Below are 27,297 nucleotides of genomic sequence, written 5' to 3' on the forward strand. Positions count from 1 at the left end.
TCAGATTATCCTCCTGAGCGGCGGCTTTGGGATATCGGCAGGACCAGGAGGTGAGGAGCGTGGAGTGGACGAGATAAAGCGCTAAACGCCCGCGCGAGTGCTGTGGAAAACAAAGAGAGAGGAGCGGAAGACAGGTGATCCCGCAGGTGCTCGTTTACAAGCACGGCCCGAGAGCAAGGCAGCATTTGTGGCCCGAGGACGACCCCTGGTGGCGCCGCTGAGACTTGCAGCTGACGCGAAAGCGCAGGCGCCGCTTCATGATTGATGACTGTGACTTATTGGCTCAAGCGACTGACCTTTTGTAAAGCAGATTTCAGCGAATGGCCATTAACAGTGTTCTCTGATCCCATCCTGCTCGTGTTATCTGATTCATAATAACAAACACACTAGGTTTTAATTAAAGATTCAATATGATGGATAAATCTTTTAGCGATAATCTGTGCTTCATCATCTCAGTCACTGCCCAGACTAATCATGAGTCAGCGTTTTCATTAGCCTTAGATCCTTATCAAGCTTTTTCTTCATCATTCCAAACACTGTCTATGTTGTCTGATTTTCATTTTCCATCTTTTAGTCTCCTCCCAACTTTCTCTCCGTTTCATCGTCTGCCCTTTTTATGGTTCATTAATCTTCCCTCCTGCATTGCCGGGTCTACGTTTGTGCATCCACTTTTAGATCCACTGCCAAAACCCACAGGTTTATACACAAATCACCGCACAAAGTCCAGGCCCAGCTGGTTAAGCGACACATACAGTACAGAAAGTCTAATTTCTTCTATTTCAGACATCCAAACCCTTGTTTGAGCCAAATACGGGGTTTTTCTAATCCACTTAGCAGCCTCAGGTTTAACCAGCAACAGACAAATGCTGGAAAAGTTTCTCCAGCACTCTCAGATAATGGGCCTTGAAGCCGAAGCTTAAGCACTAAAGTAGCTGTGAGGGACGGGATGAACATGCAAGTGTTGATCAAAGGGAAAGATCCACACAAACAGTCTTCTGGTAACACACTCAATCCACTGCAGCTCTATTTTTTATGGTTTTATTAATAAACTTGACACCTCCCTTCCTCCTAAATCAGTGTAAAACTCACAAGCATTTTCGTTTCTTTATTAAATGAAATACATTTATCAGAAAGTCTGTCGCTTATATGAATTTATAGCAACTGAACTGAGCTATCATTTAAGAGAGAACATGTTTTATTAAAAGCTAAACCTTGGACCGTGACAGGACGAAGTCCCACCATCAAACACAGGCTGATGACTTCAAAGACATTGTGTGAGAAAACCGATCTCCGCGAGCGAGTTATTGGCCAGCAGGTAAATTCTGTCAAAGTGATTTCAGAAACAAAACGTGAGACCGAGACCAATCCTTATCTACTGGCTGCACATTTTATTGATGTCAAATCATCAGAGAGGGTTTGGTGACAGCTAGTCAGACCATTTTTATGTCCACGGGCCTCAGAGTCTGATCAAAAAAATTAAAAAAAAACATCAAAAGGTTCTGGTTTATGTTTTCCAGAACCATTTGATGTTAAATAATTGAATAAATAATAATCTAATTCTTTGAAACTGGAGCTTTTATCGCATTTTACTGCATGTTGCAGTGCTACAAAACATCTTAAACAAACCAAAACCAACACGAATGGAACTGGGAGCGTGGAAAAGTAACATTTCTGTTATTCTTTACTCATATTGTGCCTCACAGCATTTTATTTTGCGAGGTGGTAGGCCCGAGAACAGTTTCTGATCTTGTCTCTGGTCTTGGAAGTGACCGATGCCGTCCCGTCTCACGTCGGGGGGGGCGTTACGGTGCAGTTCCTCTTGTGTGGGGGGGGGGGGGGGGGGGGGGGGGGGGGGGGGGGGGCAGCTGCTGCTGCTGCTGGAGAGGACAGCGCTCGGCCGCACACCTTGCCCTTTCCCGCGCTGCTGAGAGAGGTGGCGACATGAGCCTGAAACCTCCTCAGGGGAAGGGGCTTCTGGCTGGATTTCAGTTCCTCCAGGTCTCTTTTGGAGCGGAGCCAAGCATTTATTACTGCCACCGTGACAGTGTGCCACCAAATGTATAGGTACCACCGTCGGGATCGGAAGTTGTACTTGTAAAGTGCGGTTAACATGTCAAGAAGCCCCACGCCCCCCATGAACCTGTGGAATGTGTCAGCGATGGCCGGTCTGGGCACCGTTGTGTGTCTTTTAGCGTTCCGATCCCAGCGCTTCGCATTTCCAAGTGGTTCAATGCCGACAAAGGAAGAGATCAGGGTCACAGCTCTGCTGTCGCACCATCTCACGATAATGATGCCGTCCTGATTTACTCTGAAATCCAGAGACCCTCTGCCCTTTTTCTTCAAGTCCTTCTCATCCATCAGTGGGCAGTTTTTTTACCCTGTCCGAATCTGCTCAATTTCTTTGGCATTTGTGTGCACCGACGTTCCATCTTTCTGCACACTGTACGAGTTTGTTTCTCCCGCAATTCCTTGTAGCATTTCCTCGGTCACAAAATCTTTGAAATACATATACGGTGTCCAGGTGAGCCTGTCTTCAGAGTGTTCCTCAACACATTCCTCAAACTCAACAGCTGGAGCTTCAAACCTTTTACTCCTCCCCTTTCACTTTGCTGCTTGTCGACTGCTTTGCTTTTGTGTCATTTGGATTTGTTGTGTCCTCTTCTGAATCTTCCTCCTCATCACTACAATTAGATTTTTTCTCCATCTTTGCAGAAGTAGACCATTCCTGCTCCTCCTCCTCCTCCTCATCATCATCTTCCCCTAGCTGCTCCATGTCACTAGCATTACCATCCAGAATCGTGTTCGTAGCCTCTGCCACACTGTGATAACTTGCCATCTAAAAACATACACACACACACACACACACACACACACACACACACACACACACACACACACACACACACACACACACACACAGGACCATAAAAAAAAGATCATTATGTATTTTGTGTAACTTATTTAAACCAAAATAGCAGAAAAACTCTAAAACGTCCCTCTCCTGGCTGCTGTACCTCTTTATCCTTGTTTTTTTTTTCTAAATCTAAATCTCCTGGTTTGGCTTTTAGTCTTTTTCTAGGTCTCCTAGCGCTCTTCTTTTCCGTTTTTTCGTTTCAAACCTGGTGTTTCACGACCGAGTGCCTCCGCAGGTGGTGCTCGTCATAAAACCTCCTCCCACGAACGGCCTCACCTGACGTCCGCCTGGGTTCTGTGATTTGACAGGTGGGCGCTGCGTTCCTCTCCCGATGGATCAGCTCGTGCTTCAGTTTCAAGTCACATGACAGAAGCTACAGGGGTGTTCATAGGTCTCATTGTGGGTTAAGCTTGGACTTTTCAGAGACAACTCAGTGACACATCGTTTGCTGCAAACATTGCAGGGCCTAATCTTTTCTAGACATTAAAGAAACATCCACAATTTTGAGGCCACTCACGGAAATAAAATCTTCCTCCTCTTCTTTTTTCTCAACCGGACTCCACCCCTCCTCACTTTCGTCATCACTGAAGGTACCGATCTTTGAGACACTTTCCTTGCTGGACCTGTCACCAGTTGGCTCTGCCTGTGAACAACACAATGACTGAATGAAGGTGAGAATGAAACATGTCACGTCTACGCTGTTATCTGCAATAGGCTCCAGGCAGCTGACACAGGGAACGAGCGAGTACTTCTAGAGGCAGGGGTGTCAGGGGACAGCGTTAAGGTCTCACCTTCTGGGCTGCGTCTGCGTTTTCTTGGCTTTGCCACTGGTTTCTGTGCCCACAGCGCGAGCAGCGCTGGTTCAGGATGATCAGCAGGCCACGCGTGACCTTCCCGTGTGCAGTTTGCAGCCGCACGACGGGCACTTGCGTCGAAACAACTGGAACAGGCAGCGTTCATTCACAATAAACATCTGTTGACAACTACAAATAAAGAAATGAACAGAAAAAGATTAAACCAGGTGTTAGATGGAAATAAAAAGTAGAATGTTTAGGGACAACTCACTTCTCCTTTTTCATACCATTGCGCTGCACGAACATGTTTTCAACCTAACAGAATCTAAAACACAAAATTAAAATAACCGTTAATGAACTACGGAGAAACACATTCACCCGTTGATTTTTCAGAGTAGAAAGTTGGAGGATGACGCGTGCTGTTACTCTGCAGAGCGACGTCCGTGGTGTCCACAGGCTCATATACGACAGCATAGAAGAGTTGGGGATTAATCTTCGTTCGGGCCGCTAATGCATAAACCCGTCATTGATAACGGTGGGTTCGGCTGAGCACTCACCCCGGACTCTGGAGGCTCCTCCGGTTCTGACTTGACCCACAGTGACGGTGCAGCTCTGGCGTTCAGCTCCACGGCGCCGGTCCGCGTTTCAAAGCAGTCCGCGGTAAAATGCTCGCTGCAGATGCTGATTTTGGTGCAAGACGACTCTTTAAGCCGCTGTCCGTTGACTTCGAGGATAAACTGGACCCACGCGAGTCTCCGCTCCGGGTCCTCTGGCAGGTTGAACCGCCCCGCACCGCGACGCTGCGAATCGCATCCGAGGACGGAGCACATCCCGGCGTTCGTTTCAGGTCCCCCGGCTCCTGAAGACGTCGGACATCGGCCGAGTTATGTGCGATAAAACTGCTTCAGTATCAAAACATTGGTAAGCTAGTTAGTTGCTAGCCAGCACGATTGCTGGTTGTGGTGGGTTCGCTTGGTTTAGTGTCCGGCGTAGAACGGCAGGGCGAACACTTAAACGCTCTGCTTGGTAAGTAAATAAATTCCCAGTAACGAAGTAGATATTTGCTACGCTATTTTGGTATAAATTTATTTCTTTACATATATCCGCATAAAAAATGTACATTGGCGCACTTAAAGTTTACACCCCGCAAGGTGTCCTGCCTTTACTTCCGGGTTTTCTCAGTCCCTGAGCCGTTTTCAGAGATTTAATGTAAGTGAAAATGAATAAGTGTAAAATATGAAACAACCCACCAGAGCTGGAAAAAGCGCTGTTCACTTCAACACAGACTACATGATTTGGAGAGTTTAAACTTTATGAAGAAGTGAGCACAAGTATGTGCATGACAGCATAGGTGAATGTATAACAATGTTGGAAAGAACATTTGCAGCGTAAAAGTATAAAACAGCTTTGAACGAGACATTTATTATGAAATAACAAAAACGGGAGCTCAGAATTAAAATGTGTGTTTTTCCATGGTGTTTCTCTTTTTCCAGGTTTCCATATGAGGATATTTTTTCTATTTACTATACGAACCTCTTTTTCAAAAAAAAAAAAAAAAAAATGAAATCAATTAAAATAATTTTTTCTCAGACATCCCCTCTGAGTTCACTGCTGTTGGCGTTGCCCTTTTTTGTGTGTCTTCTGGACCAGATTCGGAGTCACTGTGCAAACAATTTGCTGGTGTCGCAGAGTTCTCTTCCTCCTGTGCTGATATAGAGGATTGGTGGCCGTCACTGAGCTCATCCTCATTTTCTTCATTACTGCGTTGTTTATTCTTTGTTTTCTGTATTTGCAGTTTTTTATTTTCACTGTCTGTTCCTGTGCCCTCTGTCTGAACTGTAAGAACTACATTGCCAGATGCACAGTTCTTTGGTCTTCCTTTGGGTCTACCTGTACCTCTCTTTCTTCGCTTATACATCTTCCTTACCACCACCACCTCCTCCTCCTCTTCCTCCTCCGTATCCAGTTCTTCATCTCCATTGTCAGGCTCAGAATCTGTAGCTCTTCTATCCTCATCTTCCAGCGTGTCACAACTGTAACCTGCCCCTTGATCTGGCTTTTCCTGTTCATGTCCAGATTTTGATGAGTGGTAGCGTTGGATGTGACTCTTCAAGCTCACGTTGTGATTGAAGCACTTGTCACAGTGCTGACACTTGTAGGGTCTCTCTCCAGTGTGCAGGCGCATGTGAGACGTCAGGTGGTTCGACTGTGTGAAGCTTTGTTGGCACACTGAACACTTGTATGGCTTCTCTCCTGTGTGCACAAGAATGTGTCTTTGAAGAGCACTGTTATCAAAGAATTCAGTCCCACAGATGTCACATGTTAGTATGTGAGGTATATGCTTCTTCTGGTGTGTCCTGCGCCCTTTAAGTGTGGAAAATGTCTCTGAACAATCAGAACACTTGTAGGGTTTTTCATCGTTTACGTGAATCTTCTCATGAATGATCTTGTCTCTCTTTGATTTGAATGTAACATTGCAGTATTTGCATCGATGTTCGTAGCCTTCGCTGTGAATTCTGTTATGACTGTTTAGAGCAATTTCGTTAACACACCTCTTGCCACAAAGATTGCAAGAATAGGGCTTAATTTTGTACTGGCAAGTGTGTTGTGATGTCTTGCGGAAAAACACTCCACAATCTTGGCAGAGGTGATTGCGCATGAGATCTGAATAGTCACTGCCTTTCTCGCTGTATTCATCATCAAGCTCAGCGGCATCCATTAAATCCCAATCCTTATCTGAATCCATATCATCTTCAACTGAATCATCAATTTCATCCATGTCATCGCTTTCCTCAAAGCTCTCAGACTCATCTGTGACGATGCCGTGGTTGTGATTTGTTGATGCTGCCTGTCAGAGACACAATGACAATCGGCGTGAGTCGGATAACAATATTATTCACTTCAGCTCAAAATGTGTCTTGAGTCATCCTACCTCGGCAACTAAATTTGTTTCCTCTGTCAGGTGTTTGGCTAAAGCTGCTAGAACGCTGCCGTTAACCTGTCTGCAAAACAATGGGAGATGTTGATATTCATTAATAATAAATCCACAATCTCCTCATTATGTAGAACAAATACATCAGTTTAAAATAGTGTTAAAATGGGTATTTTCCAAGTTTTGAATTCAAAATACATTTGCGTAAATGCCTGAATAATTTTTGTTATTACATCAACATAAGGTGCCCTAGCCACTGGAGGTGTTCATGACTTCAGAACCTGTTCCGGTGGACTATTGTGTGTGTCTGATCCTCATTTTTCCAGACAGTCTATTGTCAAGATTTACTCTGCAGTTACACTGGGCAGAGACTGCTTATTGAATGACATTGCAGACATCACATACAACCAAATCTGTCTGATTCCAGTTCAGCCTTTGACACTGCAGATGCAGCCTTTGAAGTAAGTCCATTTTGAATGAACCAAGACATGTGTGAAAAGTAATTTCACAATTACTTGTATGTATTGGCTGCTAGTTCAGAGTCAGATCCCTCCAAAGGAGTATCGTCCTCCTCCGAATCCAAACGCTGCCTCTTAGAGGAGCCATTAATGGTTGTGGATTCCTGGGAAGCTTGTCGAGAAGGCCTGGAAGGGCCTACACCAATTTCCCTGGTTAACACTGTAGTCTGTGTGCCTAACGAGAAAAACAAACAACATCAGAAAAATGCATAGAAACTGTATAGTTGCATCATGTCAAACGTTAAACCTAAACAGTGAATCTAAACTCCACCATTGGCCATCAAATCATTGTACGGTTGTTAGGGTTACATACTTTTACTCCTCACGTGAGGATCAAGTGTCCTCCGAGACAACTGTGTGCCAACGGACCGCACGGGCATCTCCGTCTGACAGGCAGCATCCTGTCTTTTGGACAGGCGAAGGGATTTCTCATCATACTGGTCCTGTTCGAACGAATAAATGAATGAATTTATGAATTTTATTTATGAATGAATGCGCACACACATGCGCGCGCACGCTAGGCTTGACCTAGCATCAGCTTCTTATCCCGGACCCACAAAAACCCTCCGCCTCAAACAATTCTTCGCCAGTTGAAACACGTGTAAAAAGAAAACAACGGCTGTGACCGAAACGGAGTGGGCGGGGTTTCCCGCCGGGGTCGCTGGGTTTCGCGCCAGGCGTATCCCGTTCAGCCTAAGGCCGTGTCTACGTAAGTTACCGCAATACACACCATAGGTGGCAGTGGTGCGACGTTGAGGACGCAATCCACCAGAATTCCCCACAGAAGAAGAAACCCCACTACAGGATTCACGGCATGCACGGCAATCGAATACTTTCCAATAGAGCACCGAGTTCATGGCTGGTGACGATCCACACTCCCCAGGTGCGTGGGACAGGACAAACGCTCACTGGCTGTAGCCGCTAGCGTGTCACTAGCCGTTAGCTTGCCTCACACATGTGGGTTAGGACACTTTAAACAGACTAACTAACCTAAAGACACCACATGAGTGTCAAGCATGTACTCACTGCAGCGAGGGGATGGCGGACTGTGGGAACAACGCCTTTCTTCAACAGGAGCCGTGAAACAAACCCAGCAGTGAAGGCGCCCTCGTTCTTGAAGCAGTCCGGCGTGAAGTGAAGCGCACACACGTACAAATACACAGGCGTTGTTGCTGGCGCCGCTCCGTCATAAATAAAGTCTAACCACAGAGTCCTCAGGTGTTGATCTTTTGGCAGGGTAAATAAGCTTTTGCTTGGGTTAGAACACCCAAGAACGGTGCACTTTCTATGAGACCATGAGACTGCCATGCTCCTTTCCCCTTTTTTTTTCTGGGAGTGAGGGGGACGATGGGAAGTCCAGTTTTGGTTCGGCATCAGCGTGGGGGGAGGGGCTTCAGGTGTTGGGGGGGCGGAGTCCCCTCTTGTGAGTCACGGTTGGTCGGGGTCTCAGAATGGACAGGTTTTCTCCTACTCTCTCTTAATTGGATAAAATCACAGATTGTAAAAGAAAATATGAGGAAATACACGCTTACCTTGCTCAAGGTGTGTAAACGTGACCCATAGTTTCATGAACGCTCCAGAATGTCTAAAAAGAGATTTTTTTTCATAATCAGTCCCCTGTTACTGTATTTGTGTATAGTTTACTATATATTATCAAGTGCAGATTTACAACAATAAACAAGAGGAGCTGAACACAAGCATGTTTATATGACACCAGAGAACATTTCAATATTTTAATGTAGGACCATATTCACTACACAGTGACAAACAATGACAAACCTTTGCCTGGGAGTTTGTCTCACAATAAGCAATTTTCTAGAGATCAGTCCAGGTTTATTAAGCATCTGTGCTACAGTGCTGCTGTATTCCTCCCATAGATTCATTTTATAGCCTTCACACCATTTTTGTGTGTCTTCTGGACCAAAATCGGTCACTGTTCACTGTTTTTCTCTTCCTCCTGTGCTGATCTAGAGGCTCAGTTGCTGTCACCGAGCTCATTCTCATTTTCTTCAGTACTGCGTTGTTTTTTTCTTTGTTTTCTGTATTTGTAGTTTTTTATTTTGACTGTCTGTTCCTGTGCCCTCTGCCTGAACTGTAAGAACTACATTGCCAGATGCACAGTTCTTTGGTCTTCCTTTGGGTCTACCTGTACCTCTCTTTCTTCGCTTATACATCTTCCTTGCCACCACCACCTCTTCCTCCTCTGTATCCAGTTCTTCATCTCCATTGTCAGGCTCAGAGTGTGTAGCTCTCCTGTCCCCATCTTCCAGCGTGTCACAGCTGTGACTTGCCCTTTGATCTGGCTTTTTCTGTTTCTGTCCAGATTTTGATGAGTGGTAGCGTTGGATGTGACTCTTCAAGCTCACGTTGTGATTGAAGCACTTGTCACAGTGCTGACACTTGTAGGGTCTCTCTCCAGTGTGCAGGCGCATGTGAGACGTCAGGTGGTTCGACTGTTTGAAGCTTTGTTGGCACACTGAACACTTGTATGGCTTCTCTCCTGTGTGCACAAGAATGTGTCTTTGAAGGGCACTATTATTTGTGAATACGGTCCCACAGATGTCACACGTTACTCTGAGGCGTCTATGCTTGTTCTGGTGTATCCTGCGCCCTTTGTGTGTGGAAAATGTTTCTGAACAATCAGAACACTTGTATGGTTTTCTATCGTTTACGTGAATCTTCTCATGAATGATCTTCTCTCTCTTTGATTTAAATGTAACATTGCAGTATTTGCATCGATGTTGATAGTCTTCACTGTGAATCTTGTCATGAAGGTTTAGAGCAGCTTCGCTAACACAGCTCTTGCCACAAAGATTGCAAGAATAGGGCTTAATTTTGTACTCGCAGGTGTGTCGCCACAATTTAAGGCAAAACACCCCACAATCTGGGCAGAGCTGATTGCGCCTGAGATCTGAATGTTCATAGTCACTTTCCTCGCTGTATCCTTCCTCAAGCTCAGTGGCATCCATTAATTCCCAATTCTGATCTAAATCCCAATCCTCATCTGAATCCATATTGTCTTCATCACCCGATTCGTCTGTTTTATTCATTTCATCGCTTTCCTCATCAATGACTGCAACGATCTCAGAAACGATGCCATGGTTGTTATTTGTTGATGCTGCCTATCGGAGAGACACAATGACAATTGACAAGAGTCAATTATGAGAATATTATTCACTTGTCACATGTCTTGAGTATGTCTGACTGCTGACGTCCTACCTGGAAAGCTAAATTTGTGTCATCTGTCAGGTGTTTGTCTGAAGTTGCTGGAACGCTGCCATTGACCTGGCTTTTCCACTGGTTCCTGTCCTCACACTGGAGACACTGGTGGTTCGAGATGATGGGTGAGCCGTGAAGAGCTTTCTTCAAATCAGCTTTAAAACCAGACGTTGAGCATTTTCTGCAAAATAATGGGAAAGATTCACGTTAACTAATAACAAATTAAATTAGTTTGAAATAGAAATATTTTAAGTAAATGTGATGCAATAAAAGTAAGTATGTGTTTTACCTGTTTTGTCTGATAATGTAATTATTACCTCATTTGTTACTAAAGTTTGTTTTTTTTTTGTTTTTTATTTAAAGTTACCCGTCTTATTGTTTTGTACAGTCAATACTGTTGTCTATTCTTTTCTATCCTGTTTTGTCTGTTGTCTTCTTGCTGCTGGAAACAAAAGACTTCCCCCATTGTGTGATTAATAAAGTCATATCTTATTTCACCAAAGCCTCTGAAGTACTACTTGGCACTGGATTTCCGGACTAGCTGGGAAGTGTAGTTTTAAGTTTTGAATTCACAATACATTGTTTGAGTAAATGCTTAATTCATTTATATTAATGTGTTCATTTAAGATGTCCTAGCCACTGGTGTTGGTCCTAATTAATTAGTAATTTCACATTTACTTGTATGTATTGGCTGCTAGTTCAGATTCAGATCCCTCCAAAGGATTGTCATCCTCTTCCTCCCAATCCAAACGTTGCCTCTTAAAGGATCCATTAATGGTTGTGGATTCTTGAGAAGCTTGTCGACAAGCCCTGGCAGTGCCTACACCAATGTCTCTGGTTAACAGTGTAGTCTGTGTGCCTACCGAGGAAAACAAACAATGCACATTAGATTTTACATTTGAAATGTTGCAACTATACAGTATACATTTTCTGAACAGTTAGCTGACAAATCATGTGGTTCTTAAAATTACATACTTTTACACATGATCTGAGCCTCAAATGACCTCTGACAGAACTGTGCCCAATCAGACCACAGGGGCACCTCTGTCTGACAGGCAACCTCCTTTGTTTTGGACGTCTGTCAAGAAATACATTTATTATTTCCACATTGTACTGAATATATAGACCCCTAGGGCTGCAGAAGAAAAGACTGACAATGTCTGGAGAAGACCAGGCCGGCGGCAGAAGACAAGTTTCTTCTGTCTTCAGGTAGAAAAAAAAAACTTTGCCTGGGACTTTGTCTCACATTAAACAATTTTATAAAAATCAGTGTAGTTTTATTAAACGTTACTTGTGTTTGTAAAAATGTAGTTTAATCATTGAGCCTCTGTACACCAGCTCAGAGAAAATATAAAATACCTGATATTAGAGTAAAGTCAAAACTTTCCTCTTAAACTGAAAGTTTTTCGCTTTCCCATAAATATCTAATATACTTGAACCAAAATGTACATAGTGAGTGTAAACATTCACAAAACTTAGAGACGAAGGTATTTTCACACGAATCGAGGTCACTGGTCGTGATGACGTACTTGTTTTGCTTGGAGTTGGGTTTGAGAGGAAGACGGTCCTGCTCCAACACCTGACGCCGCTGAAGCCGCTGTGGAACTGGCTGTAGTGGACGCACGTGACGCCTACATTTATAAAGTAAATATAGTTCAATAAATAACACGATTTTAAAGCCACAAGAGGCATTTTAAATTTACTAGCGCTGTACTTTACCGCCTAGTGTTCCATAAAACAGACTATTTGCTGAGCGACAGTATTGCGAACTTACTCCGAACCTACTTCGCTTCGTGTGCGAGAAATCAGGTGCCGGTTCTTCTTCGTCCACGTTTATTAAAGGAACGGCCGTTTCTTTTAGTGCAACCCGACTTTTACTTGTTTTTACAACGACGAAACTGCGTTTAACGTCCTCTTGTTTGAAGTGTAGGCTACAAACTCGTAGGTTTTTTAGTTTCTCCATCGAACTGTTCTCTTCATACATTGGATTGTTTACCGCCTTCAGCCACAATTTACAGCGCACAGCGTCCTTTATCGGCAAGCAAAAATAGCTAATACCACTACCTTTTCTTTTAGCCCTTGCCTTGCATCCTGGTACGATGCAGTTTGACACCATTGTGGCTTTAAAGATATTCCGAGCAAGATTAAAAAGAAAAACAAACCAGCAATGTGCGCACGTTCGCCTCTAAAACAGAGGCGTAACACTGTGCGTAAACACAGACGCCCCGCAGTAGGTAGCACACGTTGGACCAATTGCGGAAGCTGTAGAGTGGCGCGGGATCAGTCAGCCCGCGATGCATTCTGGGTGTTGTAGGATATAATTATTTTCAGCCACAACCCAAAAATACTGTCATTTTCTCTGGACACAGATCATAATTTTCAAAGTTTTTTGCACATTTCGGCCAAAGAAATTTTTATAACAACCCTTTTCAACGTTAAAATATCACTTTATGGTACTGTATTTCACTTAATTATCTTAACTTAGTTTCGCTTGACACATTATTGAACTAACCATAACATATCTTACTTTTTACAGGTAAAAAATTACAACAAAAAACAACAGTTTAACATCAAGATGTTAATATAATCTTACACCAGAGGACATTTCAATGTTTTAATGTAGTACCATATTGACTACACAGTGACAATGAAAAACTATTCCTGGGAGTTAGTCTCCTATTAAACAATTTTCTAGAAACCCTTCCAGTTTTATTGAATGTCTCTGCTACAAAGCTACACCATTAGATGTCTTCTCTGGCTTCCCTTATACTTTTCTGTGACATTACCACTCTTCTGGTTGCTGTGTTTCTTTATGTTTGCATAATACTGAGTCAGGATCACAGTCTTTGTCCACACCCCTTGGTTTTGCTGTGCTCTTAATCGCATTATCTCTCATGTTTTTTCCTCCTGTGCTGAATCAGATGCTTGTTTGCTGTCGGCACTGTTTAGATATCTTGTGCGCCTCCTTCTCCTTTTAGGTCTATTTGTCCTTTCCTCCTGCTCTGTATCCAGGTCATTTACCTGGTTGCTGCGTTTCTTTTTTTGTGTGTCTTCTGGACCAAAATAAGAGTCACTGTTCAAACTTTTCGCTGGTTTCGCTGAGTTTTCTTCCTCCTGTGCTGATCTAGAGGCTTGGTTGCTGTCACTGATCTCATTCTCATTTTCTTCAGTACTGCGTTGTTTATTCTTTGTTTTCTGTATTTGTAGTTTTTTATTTTTACCGTATGTTCCTGTGCCCTCTGCATGAACTGTAAGAACTACATTGCCAGATGCAAAGCTCTTTGGTCTTCCTATAGGTCTACCTGTAATTCTCTTTCTTGGCTTGTACATCTTCCTTACCACCACCACCTCTTCCTCCTCCGTATCCAGTTCTTCATCTCCATTGTCAGGCTCAGAGTGTGTAGCTCTCCTGTCCCCATCTTCCAGCGTGTCACAACTGTGACTTGCCCTTTCATCTGGCTTTTTCTGTTTCTGTCCAGATCTCGATGAGTGGTAGCGTTGGACGTGACTCTTCAAGCTCACGTTGTGATTGAAGCACTTGTCACAGTGCTGACACTTGTAGGGTCTCTCTCCAGTGTGCAGGCGCATGTGAGACGTTAGGTGGGTCGTCTGTTTGAAGCTTTGTTGGCACACTGAACACTTGTATGGCTTCTCTCCTGTGTGCACAAGAATGTGTCTTTGAAGAGCACTGCTTCTTACAAATTTAATCCCACAGATGTCACATGTTAGTTTGCGAGGTATATGCTTGTTCTGGTGTGTCCTGCGCCCTTTGTGTGTGGAAAATGTTTCTGAACAATCAGAACACTTATAGGGTTTTCTATCGTTTACGTGAATCTTCTCATGAATGATCTTCTCTCTCTTTGATTTGAATGCAACATTGCAGTATTTGCATCGATGTTCGTAGCCTTCGCTGTGAATTTTGTTGTGAGTGTTTAGAGCAATTTCACTAACACACCTCTTGCCACAAAGATTGCAAGAATAGGGCTTAATTTTGTACTCGCAGGTGTGTCGCCGCAACATATGGCAAAACACCCCACAATCTGGGCAGAGCTGATTGCGCACGAGATCTGAATTATCGTAGTCACTTTCCTCGCTGTACTCATCATCAAGCTCAATGGCCTTCTTTAAATCCCAATCCTCATCTGAATCCATATCGTATTCATCACCCGATTCATCAGTTTCACCCACTTCATCTCTTTCCTCATCAATGACTGCAACGATCTCAGGAACATCTGTGACGATGCCGTGGTTGTTATTTGTTGATGCTGCCTAGCAGAGACACAATGACATTCGACTGAGTCAAATATGAGAATCTTAACTTCAACTCACTGCTGACGTCCTACCTGGGCAACATCTGTCAGGTGTTTTTCTGAAGTTGCTGATATGCTGCCGTTGACCTGGCTTTTCCACTGGTCCCTGTCCTCACACTGGAGACACTGGTGGTTTGAGATGATGGGTGAGCCGTGAAGAGCTTTCTTCAAATCAACTTCAGAACCAGACGATGGGCATCCGCTGCAAAACAATGGGAAAGATTGACATTAACTAATAACAAATTACATTAGTTTGAAATAGAAATATTTTAAGCAAACCTGGTGCAATAAAATTAACTATTAGTTTTATTACACTACATTTCACCAAAGCCTCTGAAGTACCACTTCACTAGCACTGGATTTTCTGAGCCAGCTGGAAAGTGTAGTTTTAAGTTTTGAAGTTTTCAAGAATTGAAAATACATTGTTTGAGTAAATGCTTAATTCATTTATATTAATATGTCAATTTAAGGTGTCCTAGCCACTGGAGTTGGTCCTAATTAATCAAAACCTGTTTTGGTGGACTATTAAAAGTAATTTCACATTTACTTGTATGTATTGGCTGCTAGTTCAGATTCAGATCCCTCCAAAGGATTATCATCCTCCTTCTCCCAATCCAAACGTTGCCTCTTAGAGGATCCATTAATGGTTGTGGATTCCTGAGAAGCTTGTCCACAAGCCCTGGCAGTGCCTACACCAATGTCTCTGGTTAACAGTGTAGTCTGCGTGCCTACAGAGGAAAACAAACAATGCACATTAGAAAATCTATACTGTAAAGTTGCAACATTTCAAATAAAAAGTTAGCTGACAAATCATGTGGTTGCTAAAATTACATACCTTTACTCCTGATGTGAGCCTCAAATGACCTCTGACAGAACTGTGCCCAATCAGACCACAGGGGCACCTCTGTCTGACAGGCAACCTCCTTTGTTTTGGACATCTGTCAAGAAATACATTTATTATTTCCACATTGTACTGAATATATAGACCCCTAGGGCTGCAGAAGAAAAGACTGACACTGTCTGGAGAAGACCAGGCTGGCGGCAGAAGACAAGTTTCTTCTGTCTTCAGGTAGAAAAAAAAAAACTTTGCCTGGGAGTTTGTCTCACATTATACAATTTTCTAAAAATCAGTGTAGTTTTATTAAACATTACTTGCGTTTGTAAAAGTGTAGTTTGACGATTGATGATTTAGTCTCTGTACACAAGCTTAGCATTAAATCAGAACTAAAATACCTGAAACTAGGGCAAAGTCAAGACTCTTGGCTATAACTGAAGGTACTTTGTCTAATTATTTGAATTAAAGCTGAAAGTCTTAACTTCGCTCACACCTTCGGTGTTTAATTTCAAATTCAGCATAGTGGTGTAACAAACGCCCTTCACTCTTACATAAATATTCAATATATTTGGACCTGAATGTTGATACTAAGTGTAAACTTCCACAAAAGTCACAGATGAAAGTATTTTCACACGTATTGAGGTCACCTGTCTTTCTAACACACTTGCAGGTTCTGCCATACTATCAGGAGTTTCTGAAGGCTGGGAGGCTGTTGCAGTTTCTACATCCCCAGTGTCCTAGCAAGTAAAAGAAGCGGCTGAGTAACATTTGTGAAAACAAGGATAATTCAGTGGCAAAACACGATTTCAATAGTCCAAGTAAAACGTGCTTTTAATAAGGTGGATTTGTGCAACAGACGGAGTTGGCTTTAGTGTAGTTCATTTGCTTACTTTAACAGTACCCCAGACATGTCCGTTGTTTTTAGTGTAGGACACTACTAAAACAGCATGCAGGTTCTTACAGTCAGCTTGCCTGTGAAATTCAAACGTACTTGTTTTGCTTGGAGTTGGGTTTGGGAGGAAGATGGATCTGCTCCCACAACTGTCGCTGCTGAAGCAGCCGTGGAGGTGTCTGTCGTGGACGCCTGCATTTATAAAGAAAATATAGTTAGACAAATAACACTGTTTAAAAGCCATAATAGTCATTTTGACCTTACTAGCACGGTACTTTGCCTATAGTTTCATAAAATGAGTTATTTACTGAGTGGCAGTATTGTGAACTTACCTGTATTAAAGGAACGGCCGTTTCTTTAAGCTTTTTAACGAGACCTTCACTGAGTTCTTCAATGAGAAAACAGGGTTCAAAGTTCTCCGGTTTGAAGTGTAAGCTACAAACGCGTAGGTTTTTCAGGCTCTCTATCGAACTATTCTCTTCATACATTGGATTGTTTATGTTTTTTAGCCACAACTTACAGCGCACAGCGTCGTTTATCGGTAAACGGTAATAGCTAACTCCACAACCTTTTCCTTGAGTCGCTGCATTGCATCCTGGTACGATGCAGCTTGACATCATTGTTGCGTGAAGATTAAAAAAAACGCAATGTCTGCAAGTTCGTCTCTAAACCAGAGGAGCAGCGCTGTATGTAAACACACGCAGTGGGTAGTAGCACACGTTGGAGCAATTGCGGAAACTGGAAAGTGGTGCGGGATCAGTCAGCGCGCGATGCATTCTGGGTGTTGTAGGATATGACCACTTTCGGCCACACAATACTGGCCGTTTCTCTAAACATGGACCATCAATTTAAAGGTTTTTTGCACATTTCGGCTAAAGAAATGTCCAATTTTTATAACAATTTGCTTTTCAGCGATGAAATACCAGTTTACTGTATCTCACTTAATTATCTCAATTCCCTTGGTTTTGGTAAACAATATTATATAACAATATATATAACAATATTATACTAACTATAACTGGTATTCAACATGAGCTTTTTGCTATGTTTATTTTTTTCAGGTGAAGGCTTACAAAAAAAAAAAAAAAAAACAGCATAACACCAGCATGTTTTTATTTCTGAACCACAGAACATTTTAGTGACACAGTGACGATGACAAACTATTCCTGGGAGTTTGTCTCCCATTAAACAATTTTCTAGAAATCTATACAGTTTTATTAAATGTCTCTGCTACAAAGCTACACCTTCAGATCTTTTTGCTGGCTTCCCTTACGCTGTCCTGTGATTTTACGACTCATGTGGTTGCTGTGTTTCTTTATGTTTGCATTTTTCTGGGTCAGAACCACAGTCTTTGTCCACATCCCTTGGTTTTGCTGTGCTCTTAATCGTCTCCTCTCTCGTGTTCTCTTCCTCCTGGGCTGACTCAGATGCTTGGTTGCCGTCAGCATTGCTCAGATATCCTGTGTGCCTCCTTTTCTTTTTAGGTCTATTTGTCCTCTCCTCCTGCTCTGTATCGTGTTCATTGACCTGTTTGCTGCGTTTCTTTTTTTGTGTCTCTTCTGGACCAAAATCAGAGTCATTGTCCAAACATTCTGCTGGTTTCACTGCGTTTTCTTCCTCCTGTGCTGATGTAGAGGCTTGGTTGCTGTCGCTGAGCTCATCCTCATTTTTTTCATTCCTGTGTTGTTTATTCTGTGTCTCCTGCATTTGTAGTTTTAAATTTTTACTGTTTGTTCCAGTTCCCTCTGTTTGAACTGCAAGAACTAAGTTCTTTGGTCTTCCTATGGGTCTACCTGTACTTCTCTTTTTCTTTTTTGGCTTGTACATCCTCTCCTCCTCCTCTGTATCCAGTTCTTCATCTCCATTGTCAGGCTCAGAGTCTGTAGCTCTTCTATCCCCATCTTCCAGCGTGTCACAACTGTGACTTGCACTTTGATCTGACTTTTTTTGTTCATGTCCAGATCTCGATGAGTGGTAGCGTTGGACGTGACTCTTCAAGCTCACGTTGTGATTGAAGCACTTTTCACAGTGCTGACACTTGTAGGGTCTCTCTCCAGTGTGCAGGCGCATGTGAGACGTCAGGTGGTTCGACTGTTTGAAGCTTTGTTGGCACACTGAACAATCATATGGCTTCTCTCCTGTGTGCACAAGAATGTGTCTTTGAAGAGCACTGCTTCTTACAAATTCAGTCCCACAAATGTGACATGTTAGTTTGCGAGGTATATGCTTGTTCTGGTGTATCCTGCGCCCTTTGTGTGTGGAAAATGTCTCTGAACAATCAGAACACTTGTAGGGTTTTTCATCGTTTACGTGAATCTTCTCATGAATGATCTTGTCTCTCTTTGATTTGAATGCATCATTGCAGTATTTGCACCGATGTTCGTAGCCTTCGCTGTGAATTTTGTTGTGAGTGTTTAGAGCAATTTCGCTAACACACCTCTTGCCACAAAGATTGCAAGAATAAGGCTTAATTTTGTACTGGCAAGTGTGTTGGCATAACATATGGCAAAACACCCCACAATCTGTGCAGAGCTGATTGAGCATGAGATCTGAATTATCGTAGTCGCTTTCCTCGCTGTATATATCATGAAGTTCAATGGCCTCATTGAAATCCCAATCCTCATCTGAATCCATATCATCTTCATCAATGTCATCTCTTTCCTCATCAATAACTGCAACAATCTCAGACTCATCTGTGACGATGCCATGGTTGTTTTTTGTTGATGTTGCCTATCAGAGACACAATGACAATTGACATGACTCAAATATAAGATTATTTTTCAATGCAACTTATGTTGTATCTCAAGTACGTCTGATCGCTGATGTCCTACCTGGGCAGCTAAATTTGTGTCCTCTGTCAGGTCTTTGGCTAAAGCTGCTAGGACGCTGCCGTTGACCAGGCTTTTCCACTGGTTCCTGTCCTCACACTGGAGACACTGGTGGTTTGAGATGATAGGTGAGCCATGAGGAGCTTTCTCCAAATCAGCTTCAGGACCACAGGACGGGCATCTGCTGCAAAATAGAGGGAGATATTGATATTAAAAACAAATCCACACTGGATTTTCTGAGCAAGCTGGAAAGTGTAGTTTCCAGAAATCCACAATCACCTCATTATGTAGAAAATTTAAATAGGTAGAAATAGAACTGTTTTAAGCAAACCTGGTGCAATAAAACTAATTAGTTTGACCTACTTTGTCTGACAATGTAGCTATAATCAGACTTGACCAAAGCCTCTGAAGTAGAACTGAAAAGTGTGGTTTAAATTCAATATACATTATTTTGAGTAAATTCTCAATTCACTTCTGTTGATATGTCAATTTAGGATGTCCTAATCACTGGAGGTGGTCCTGATTTATCAGAACCTGCTCTGGTGGACAGTTAAAAGTAATTTCACACTTACTTGTATGTATTGGCTGCTAGTTCAGATTCAGATCCCTCCAAAGGATGATCATCCTCCTCCGAATCAAAACGTTGCCTCTTAGAGGACCCATTAATAGTTGTGGAATCCTGGGAAGCTTGTCGAGAAGGCCTGGAAGGGCCTACACCAATTTCCCTGGTTAACACTGTAGTCTGTGTGCCTAACGAGAAAAACAAACAACATCAGAAAATGTATCGAAGCTGTATAGTTGCATCATGTAAACGTTAAACCTAAACAGTGAATCTAAACTCCTCCATTAGCCATCAAATCATTGTACGGTTGCTAAGGTTACATACTTTTACTCCTCATGTGAGGTGTACTGAATACGACACTGTAGTGTTTGTAGTGCTCCTACAAACAAACAAACATAAATAAATAAAGACACACACACACACACACACACACACACACACACACACACACACACACACACACACACACACACACACAATTATAGAGAAACTTAGTTAAACATGGAACAATAATGGGAGGTTGATGGATAGAGGCGATGGAAGGAAATAAATGTGAGAAATATTTAATTTTCACTTTGTACTGTATATTGCATGATGTGCAATACCTTGTTTTACTTTTATTCGTCAGCCATCCACCTGTCATCCTATAATACTGTAAATATGCACATAATGTACAAGATAATATTCTAAACCTAATACTGAAACTTACCTTATACCTAGTATTTTTTTGCACAGTTAAGGTTTGTGTGTTATTGTTTTCTATTTTGTTCTTGTCTATTGTCGTTTTGCTGCTGTAAAGAAAAAGAATATCCCCATTGTGGGATCAATAAAGTCCTATCTGATCTAATGGAGCTTAATTTATACATGACTTCCCCCAGCAGTCTATGTCGATTGCATCTTAACTAAAAGATGGTTCCTGTGACTAACAATCATCGCCAGTGACCTGAACCATCTCTAACTATAAGCTTTATGAAAAAGGAAGGTTTCAAGCCTGATCTTAAAGGTGGAGCGTGTGTCAGCTTCTCAAACCTTAACAGGAAGATGGTTCCACAGGAGAAGAGCTTGGTCACTAAAGGGTCTGCTTCCCATACTATCAGCACTCTGAGAACAAATCATTCTGCTGGAAGCAGAAGGAACTATGAGGTCTTAAGGATAAGGAGGAGCTTCATCATTTAAGGCTTTGTTTTTAAGTTTAATTTTAAAATATATCCTACATTTCACAGGCAGCAAGTGGAGAGAAGCTAATGTAGGAGAAATGTGATCTCTCTTTCTAAATCTCGTCAGAACTCGGGCTGCAGCATTTTGAATTAGCTGTAGGCTTTTTAAGGAGCTGTTAGGACATCCTATGAGTAAGAAGTTACAGTAGTCCAGCCTAGAGATAACAAATTCATGGATCGTTTTTTCTGAATCGCTCTGAGAGAGGATGCTTCTGATTTTAGCTATGTTTCTAAAGGTGAAAGTAGGCGGTTCTGGAGATTTGTTTAATATATGATGTAAAAGAGAGATCATGGACAAAGATGACACCAAGGTTCCTCAGTCGTGTCTAAAGCTAATGTTATGCCATCCCGGGTGGCTATCTGACTCAATAGTGTCTCTCTCAGATTTTTTGGCCCAACAATACTAACCTTTGTTTTATCTGAATTTAGTTGAAGGGAGTTTTGTGACATCCAGGATTTGAACAGATCAATCAAACAAGTTAGACTTTTGATTTTTATTTGGTTCCAAAGACATGTATAGCTGAGTGTCACCTGCGTAGCAGTTGTAAGTTGTAGAATGCTTCCTAATAATGTCACCCAGAGGAGACATGTATAAACTGAACAGTATTGGACCAAGCACAGAATCCTGTGCTACTCTAAAGCTAATCCGTGCACATGTGGAGGATGTGTCATTTACATGAACAAACTGGAATCTGTACAACAAGTAGGATTTAAACCATCCTAATGCTGTTGCTTTCATTTTGATGCTATGTCCTAGTCGCTTTAATAGCTGTATACCAGTATAGCTAACATTTAGCCTGTGCTAAACCAAACTATAATCACTGAAACAGGACCGTATTGGGTTTTAAATCACACTCACTGAGTCTACTACATACATATAGATAAAACAGTCAGACTTTTTACATATAAGGGGCACACGGTAGGGGCATTAGCGCGACATTGAGATGCCATCCACCACAGAAGAAGAAGGCCCACTGCAGGACTCACGCCTATTTGAATACATTAGAAGAGAGCGTCGACAATGGCCAGCTGGTCCGGTAGTGTAACACAACAATGATCCCGAACCCACAGCAGCACATTTCAACGGCACAACGGGCTGTAGCCGCTAGCATGCCACTAGCTAGTAGCTCGCCTCACACACGTGGGTTACTACATTTTAAACAGACAAACTTGAATATTAAGACATCATACGTATCGAGCATGTGCTTACTGCAGCGAGGGGATGACGGACTGTGGGAATAGAGCCTTTCTTCAACAGGAGCCGTGAAACAAACCCAGCAGTGTACGCGCCCTCGTTCTCGAAGCAGTCCGAGGTGAAGTGCAGCGCACATACGTACAAATGCTGGGGCAGCGTTGCCGGCACGGGTCCGTGTAAAATAAAGGTAACCCACACAGCCCGCACGTGTTGATCCCTTGGGAGATTGAATAGATTTTGGTGTGATTTACAACACCCGAGAACGGAGCACTTTTTATGGGGGGACTTTGCTGCCATGTTCGTCCGCTCCCGGTGAGTGAGATACTAAGTTCAGTTGCTCCAGAAGCGTCTGACACAACGAGTGTCTAGTTTTAGGTACATCAGTCCACCGCTTAAACCAAATCTTCGCCAATTTAAACACGTGCAAAACAAAAACGAGCGAATTCTGCAACGGCAATGACAGACACGGAGTGGGCGGGGTTTCATGACGGGGTTGTTGGGTTTGATATCAGGCGTATCCCGTTCGGCAAGAATAGGTCAACGTTACTGTAATACGTTTATTGAATTACTCAAGTTACTGTATTCGTGGATAATTTTCTATCTATTATCAAGTGCAGATTTACAACAAAAAACACCAGAGGAGCATAACGCCAGCACTTCTATGATCTGACACTAGAGAACATTTCAATATTTTAATGTAGGACCATATTCACTACACAGTGACAAACAATAACAAACCTTTGCCTGGGAGTTTGTCACAATAAGCAATTTTCTAGAGATCAGTCCAGCTTTATTAAGCATCTGTGCTACAATGCTGCTGCATTCCTCCCATAGATTCATTCTATAGCCTTTACACCATCATATTCTTCTTCCACTACGCTTCCCTGTGATTTTACCACTGTTCTGGTTGCTGCATTTTGTTTTCTTTGTGTCTTCCGGACCAAAACCTGTGTCACTGTCCAAACGTTCCAATGGTTTCGCTGTGTTCTCCTCCTCCTGTGCTGATCTAGAGGTTTTGTTGCCGTCACTGAGCTCCTCCTCATTTTCTTCATTACTGCGTTGTTTATTCTTTGTCCTCTGCATTTGTAGTTTTTTATTTTTACTGTTTGTTCCAGTTCCCGCTGTTTGAACTGCAAGAACTACATTATTAGATGCAAAGTTCTTTGGTCTTCCTATGGGTCTCCCTGTACTTCTCTTTTTCTTTTTTAGCTTGTACATCCTCTCCTCCTCCTCCTCTGTATCCAGTTCTTCATCTCCATTGTCAGGCTCAGAGTGTGTAGCTCTCCTGTCCCCATCTTCCAGCGTGTCACAGCTGTGACTTGCCCTTTGATCTGGCTTTTTTTGTTCATGTCCAGATTTTGATGAGTGGTAGCGTTGGACGTGACTCTTCAAGCTCACGTTGTGATTGAAGCACTTGTCACAGTGCTGACACTTGTAGGGTCTCTCTCCCGTGTGCAGGCGCATGTGTGACTTCAGGTGGCCCGCCTGGTTAAAGCCACGCTGGCATACTGAACATGTATATGGCTTCTCTCCTGTGTGCACAGCTAAGTGCCTTTGCAGAGAGAGGGGCCACAGAAAATCAATTCCACAGATGTGACATGTTAGCTGTTTGGGGCCTCTGTGATGTTCCATGTGGACTTTGCGTTCTTTGTTGGTGGCAAACGTCTCTGAACAGTCTGAACACTTGTAGGGTTTTCCATCAATTACGTGAATCTGCTCATGAGTGACCTTGTCCACCTTTGTTTTGAACGTAACGTTGCAGTATTTGCACCGATGCTCATAGTTTTCGTCGTGAATCCTGTTGTGATTGTTTAGAGCGATTTCGCTGACACACCTCTTGCCACAAATATTACAGGAAAAGGGTTTAGTCTTGTGCTCGCATGTATGAGGCCACCGTCTGCCATAAAACATCCCACACTCTGTGCAGAGCTGACTGTATTTTGTGTATCTGGGAGTATGCGAGGGATATCGTTCATATTCCTCTTTGCCTTCATCATCCGTTTCCTCGCCAGGCTCTGCTTGGAGCAGTCTAGCTGAATACGACTCATTCACCGCCATCCATTCGTCCTCTGAGTCCGTGTCACCCTGATCAGCCGTGTCCTCTGCTTCGTCCATGGCAACACTCTCCTCATCAATAATGGCAACAACCTCAGAAGCAGCTGCAGTACCGCTGGCGTCCACTAGAGGTGCCTGTAATGTAAGAGTGGGAACAGTTGGAAGAAAACACCTTTTGGAAACCAGAAGTTAATCAAGAGTACAGTCTGAAAAAAGCTGCATGTTTTGTTGGATAGAAAATGAAACTATGTTGAAATCTGACCTTGCTGACTTCACATGTTTTCCGACTACCATCCTACCTCTGACATTATTTCTATGGCTCCTGTCATGAACTGCTCTTCCACTGCTGTGACGCTGGTATCGGCTTGGCTTTTCCACTGATTCCTGTACTCGCACTGGAGGCACTGCTGGTTCACGGTGAGAAGGACTCCACAGACGACCCTCTCCAGCTGAAGTTTACCTCCGCACCATGGGCACCGGCTACTGAACAGCTGCAGGAGGCGTTTTTCATTCACAACGTACTTCCCCTTCATCTTTAGCAGCTTAGCTCTAAAATGCATTTTAAGTGAAATACTGAAGCAAAAAATCTGCTGTTAAAGGCAAATATATATGTAGAATTATTACATTTTCAAGAAAACTTACTTTTCTTTAGTCAGGTCATTGTTTACGTTTTTTGGTTTCATCTTTACTCCTGATGATATTTCTTCCTCGACTGAACACAATGTTTCTTTTGGGGCTGACTGTCCTTGGATATCTGCACATTAAAAATAATAATAAATAACAAAACTTGACACTAACAGCTAATTTTAAAATACAAATTTATTTTACCCATTGAAGTGAGCATGGACTCTTCAGAGCAGGATGTTAAATTACCTGATTTTAGTTGATCATGCTGAAAAACCAGTCCACTGTTTTCCACAGGCTCCTGGAAAAAAGCACCAGTGGAAATTAAAGGAGGTTGGGCCATTCATCTGTACTTTTATCAGAGACCATAACATTCCTGTAACAAACAATGTGCCTAGAATTCACTTAACACACACACACACATACATACACACACACACACACACAAATTTACCTGTAAATAAAGCTTTAATAAATCAACCTTGTTAAACGTTAGAAAACTTAATTTAGTTAGGTAATATTCACCAACATGTTTGTTCTTATGCTTAATAAGTTAATGTGTATGAGTATTTGTAAGCACTTATCTACAGACTCCAAACAATCAAACCCCAGACGCGTGTGTTACAGTGCGAGCCTCCGCTTTGACTCACCCCAGATGTGTCTCTCTCCAGATGTGCTTCTTGTCGGACGCACGCAATTGGGACAGCGCTGGCTTTCAGCTGGAGCTTGTCAGTCAAACCCAAATGCGGCTCCTGTTTTTCGAAGCAGTCGTCCTCAAAGTGCTCGCTACAAATGGTGATGTCAGTCCAGGACGACTCTTTAAACCGCTGCTTGTTGACCGCAGCCAGAAACTGGACCCACTCCAGCCTCCTCTCGGGATCCTCCGGCAACTTGAACCGACGCGCAGCGCGGCGCCATGAAGCGCATCCGACCACGGAGCACATCGCGGATTGAAATTCAGAGCCGACACCTCACAGATACGCGTTAAAGCCGAAGAGATACGATTAAATCTCGGCTAACGCTAGTTGTTGTTGCTACGGTGGCCGGGTTGGCGACAGAGTGCACAGTGTACAGATGTTCAGCGTCCACCAAGAGGCGCTGTTTACCCAAGACACGAGATGCTCTTGGTAAAACTCTTGGTGGCTCCGCTCAGCCGCATTTGAGATCCTCATCCCCCAAGTGAAAGATTAGGATTTCCAGGAAGTGGAGCACATACTGTACAATACATGGCTCATGTTCTCTGGAATGTCGGGGCATATGGAAATGTAAATACTCTTCAAGAGTAATTACAATCTAATACAAACACGCATGTCTCTATTTTGTGAGTTTGCCATCTAATGTTTTCAAAATTTGAATTAAACACCCAAAAGAGACATTTGGACTTGGTTTCCACTGAAAAGAAAACACAGCAAGAAAGTATCTGCGGCTCCCGAAGGTGGGTAAACGTAGGGAAGAACACGCACGAGAGAGCACACGGACACAGACGCGGGGAACACAACTGAGGACACACGAGGAACAGAAAGAGGGGAACCAAATGAACAGGAACACGGCAGTCAGGACACGTATGGCGTGAACACCGGAAGTGGATCGGGAGGACCGTGCAGTCACTACGGCTGCAATGCATGCAAAAGACTGCTATGGAAAGACACAAGGCATTACAATGTAGAACTAAAATTTAAATACGGAACCATTTTCCAGGCCACGCGGATCCACAGCATAAGCGTGAAAGAACCGGAGCCGCAAAGTGCCTACCCCCTGCGCCAGCGGCTAACGCGCTATGAGCTAACATGTGCAGAGAGGTTGAATGACCAAGGTTCTGACAAAATCTGGAAAAACCTGAATTCATCCAAATTGTGCGGCAGCACCTTGCAATATGATAAAATTCACTAGCTGTAGCATTTAGCATTGACTATACTAGTCTTTAGCATTGCTCATTGTAAACAAAGACTCTTCTGGAGTACATCCATCAAATAACTATCAAGCATGTACTTACAGTTGGAGAAGTGACAAGTGCTTCACGAATTGTCGGAACAGAGCCCTTCTTCAACCTCAGTTGTGATGCAAACCCTGCATTGAATGCACCCTCATTCTCGAAGCACTCAGCGGTGAAGTGGTGTGCACAGACGAATACTTTTTTAGGCAACATGGCCAGCCGGGATCCATTCATAAACTCAATCCATGTCGCTCTCCTGCTTTGGTCTAATGGTAAAAGGAAAAGGCTTCGATGCTGGTTGGAACAACCAACCACCAAGCACTTTCTGAGCCCCGAAGTCGACATGCTGCTATCATAGTCTGTGACTAGCAAAGTTGCAGGAAAGTTTGTGTGGGCGGGGCTAGTTCTCCGCGTGGTCTAAAACTTTCGACGTACAATATTACGTGAATTTGAAACAGATCGACTGGAT

General features: G+C 43.0%; 4 protein-coding genes and 1 long non-coding RNA gene across 11 annotated transcripts; all 5 read right to left on the reverse strand.

Moving 5' to 3' along the window:
• Nucleotides 1-1,090: 1,090 nt before the first annotated feature.
• On the reverse strand, nt 1,091-4,165 carry LOC114844752 (uncharacterized). The gene is made up of 5 exons (XR_008693080.1): nt 3,980-4,165; nt 3,706-3,897; nt 3,432-3,557; nt 3,191-3,287; nt 1,091-2,836 (listed from the first exon to the last, which is right to left on the reverse strand). It is a non-coding gene; the product is annotated as an uncharacterized LOC114844752 (long non-coding RNA).
• Nucleotides 4,166-5,252: 1,087 nt separating this feature from the next.
• Nucleotides 5,253-12,636, reverse strand: LOC114844727 (zinc finger protein 354C-like). Of its 2 annotated transcripts, XR_008693079.1 has the most exons (7): nt 12,152-12,636; nt 11,907-12,008; nt 11,353-11,455; nt 11,056-11,236; nt 10,378-10,558; nt 8,938-10,280; nt 8,318-8,743 (listed from the first exon to the last, which is right to left on the reverse strand). XR_008693079.1 is itself a non-coding variant. In XM_029132304.3 (6 exons), exons 2-6 carry the CDS (start codon nt 8,530-8,532, stop codon nt 5,279-5,281), a joined length of 2,004 nt encoding a protein of 667 aa, XP_028988137.1. In that variant the 5' UTR covers nt 8,533-8,743; nt 8,938-9,171; the 3' UTR covers nt 5,253-5,278. The 2 variants fall into 2 exon arrangements, 1 of the variants encoding a protein (XP_028988137.1); XM_029132304.3 differs by lacking the exons at nt 10,378-10,558; nt 11,056-11,236; nt 11,353-11,455; nt 11,907-12,008; nt 12,152-12,636 and adding exons at nt 5,253-6,556; nt 6,641-6,710; nt 7,156-7,333; nt 7,472-7,601 and having other exon boundaries at nt 8,185-8,743; nt 8,938-9,171.
• Nucleotides 12,637-12,803: 167 nt separating this feature from the next.
• LOC114844722 (zinc finger protein 267-like) lies at nt 12,804-17,338 on the reverse strand. 4 transcript variants are annotated; one of them, XM_029132299.3, is made up of 8 exons: nt 16,747-17,333; nt 16,514-16,606; nt 16,170-16,259; nt 15,523-15,625; nt 15,235-15,415; nt 14,721-14,889; nt 14,566-14,646; nt 13,832-14,033 (listed from the first exon to the last, which is right to left on the reverse strand). In XM_029132299.3, exons 1-8 carry the CDS (start codon nt 17,032-17,034, stop codon nt 13,974-13,976), a joined length of 1,065 nt encoding a protein of 354 aa, XP_028988132.1. In that variant the 5' UTR covers nt 17,035-17,333; the 3' UTR covers nt 13,832-13,973. The 4 variants fall into 4 exon arrangements, with proteins under 4 accessions (XP_055359853.1, XP_055359854.1, XP_028988132.1 ...); XM_055503878.1 differs by having other exon boundaries at nt 12,804-14,646; nt 16,747-17,196; XM_041068036.2 differs by lacking the exon at nt 14,566-14,646 and having other exon boundaries at nt 16,747-17,338.
• Nucleotides 17,339-17,510: 172 nt separating this feature from the next.
• Nucleotides 17,511-20,142, reverse strand: LOC114844730 (zinc finger protein 135-like). 2 transcript variants are annotated; one of them, XM_029132309.2, is made up of 4 exons: nt 20,129-20,142; nt 19,815-19,992; nt 19,246-19,423; nt 17,511-19,144 (listed from the first exon to the last, which is right to left on the reverse strand). In XM_029132309.2, the coding sequence occupies exons 1-4, from the start codon at nt 20,139-20,141 to the stop codon at nt 17,702-17,704; spliced, it is 1,812 nt and encodes a 603-aa protein (XP_028988142.1). In that variant the 5' UTR covers nt 20,142; the 3' UTR covers nt 17,511-17,701. The 2 variants fall into 2 exon arrangements, with proteins under 2 accessions (XP_028988142.1, XP_028988141.1); XM_029132308.2 differs by having other exon boundaries at nt 19,246-19,426.
• A 1,358-nt stretch (nt 20,143-21,500) lies between these two features.
• Nucleotides 21,501-26,627, reverse strand: LOC114844724 (zinc finger protein 271-like). Of its 2 annotated transcripts, none has more exons than XM_029132301.3 (5): nt 25,546-26,627; nt 25,145-25,196; nt 24,914-25,025; nt 24,571-24,844; nt 21,501-24,406 (listed from the first exon to the last, which is right to left on the reverse strand). In XM_029132301.3, the coding sequence occupies exons 1-5, from the start codon at nt 25,837-25,839 to the stop codon at nt 23,075-23,077; spliced, it is 2,064 nt and encodes a 687-aa protein (XP_028988134.1). In that variant the 5' UTR covers nt 25,840-26,627; the 3' UTR covers nt 21,501-23,074. The 2 variants fall into 2 exon arrangements, with proteins under 2 accessions (XP_028988134.1, XP_040923971.1); XM_041068037.2 differs by having other exon boundaries at nt 24,571-24,820; nt 25,546-26,619.
• Between the last annotated feature and the right edge of the window lie 670 nt (nt 26,628-27,297).

The sequence above is a fragment of the Betta splendens genome, chromosome 17, assembly GCF_900634795.4.
Source record: "Betta splendens chromosome 17, fBetSpl5.4, whole genome shotgun sequence".
Lineage (NCBI taxonomy): Eukaryota > Metazoa > Chordata > Actinopteri > Anabantiformes > Osphronemidae > Betta > Betta splendens.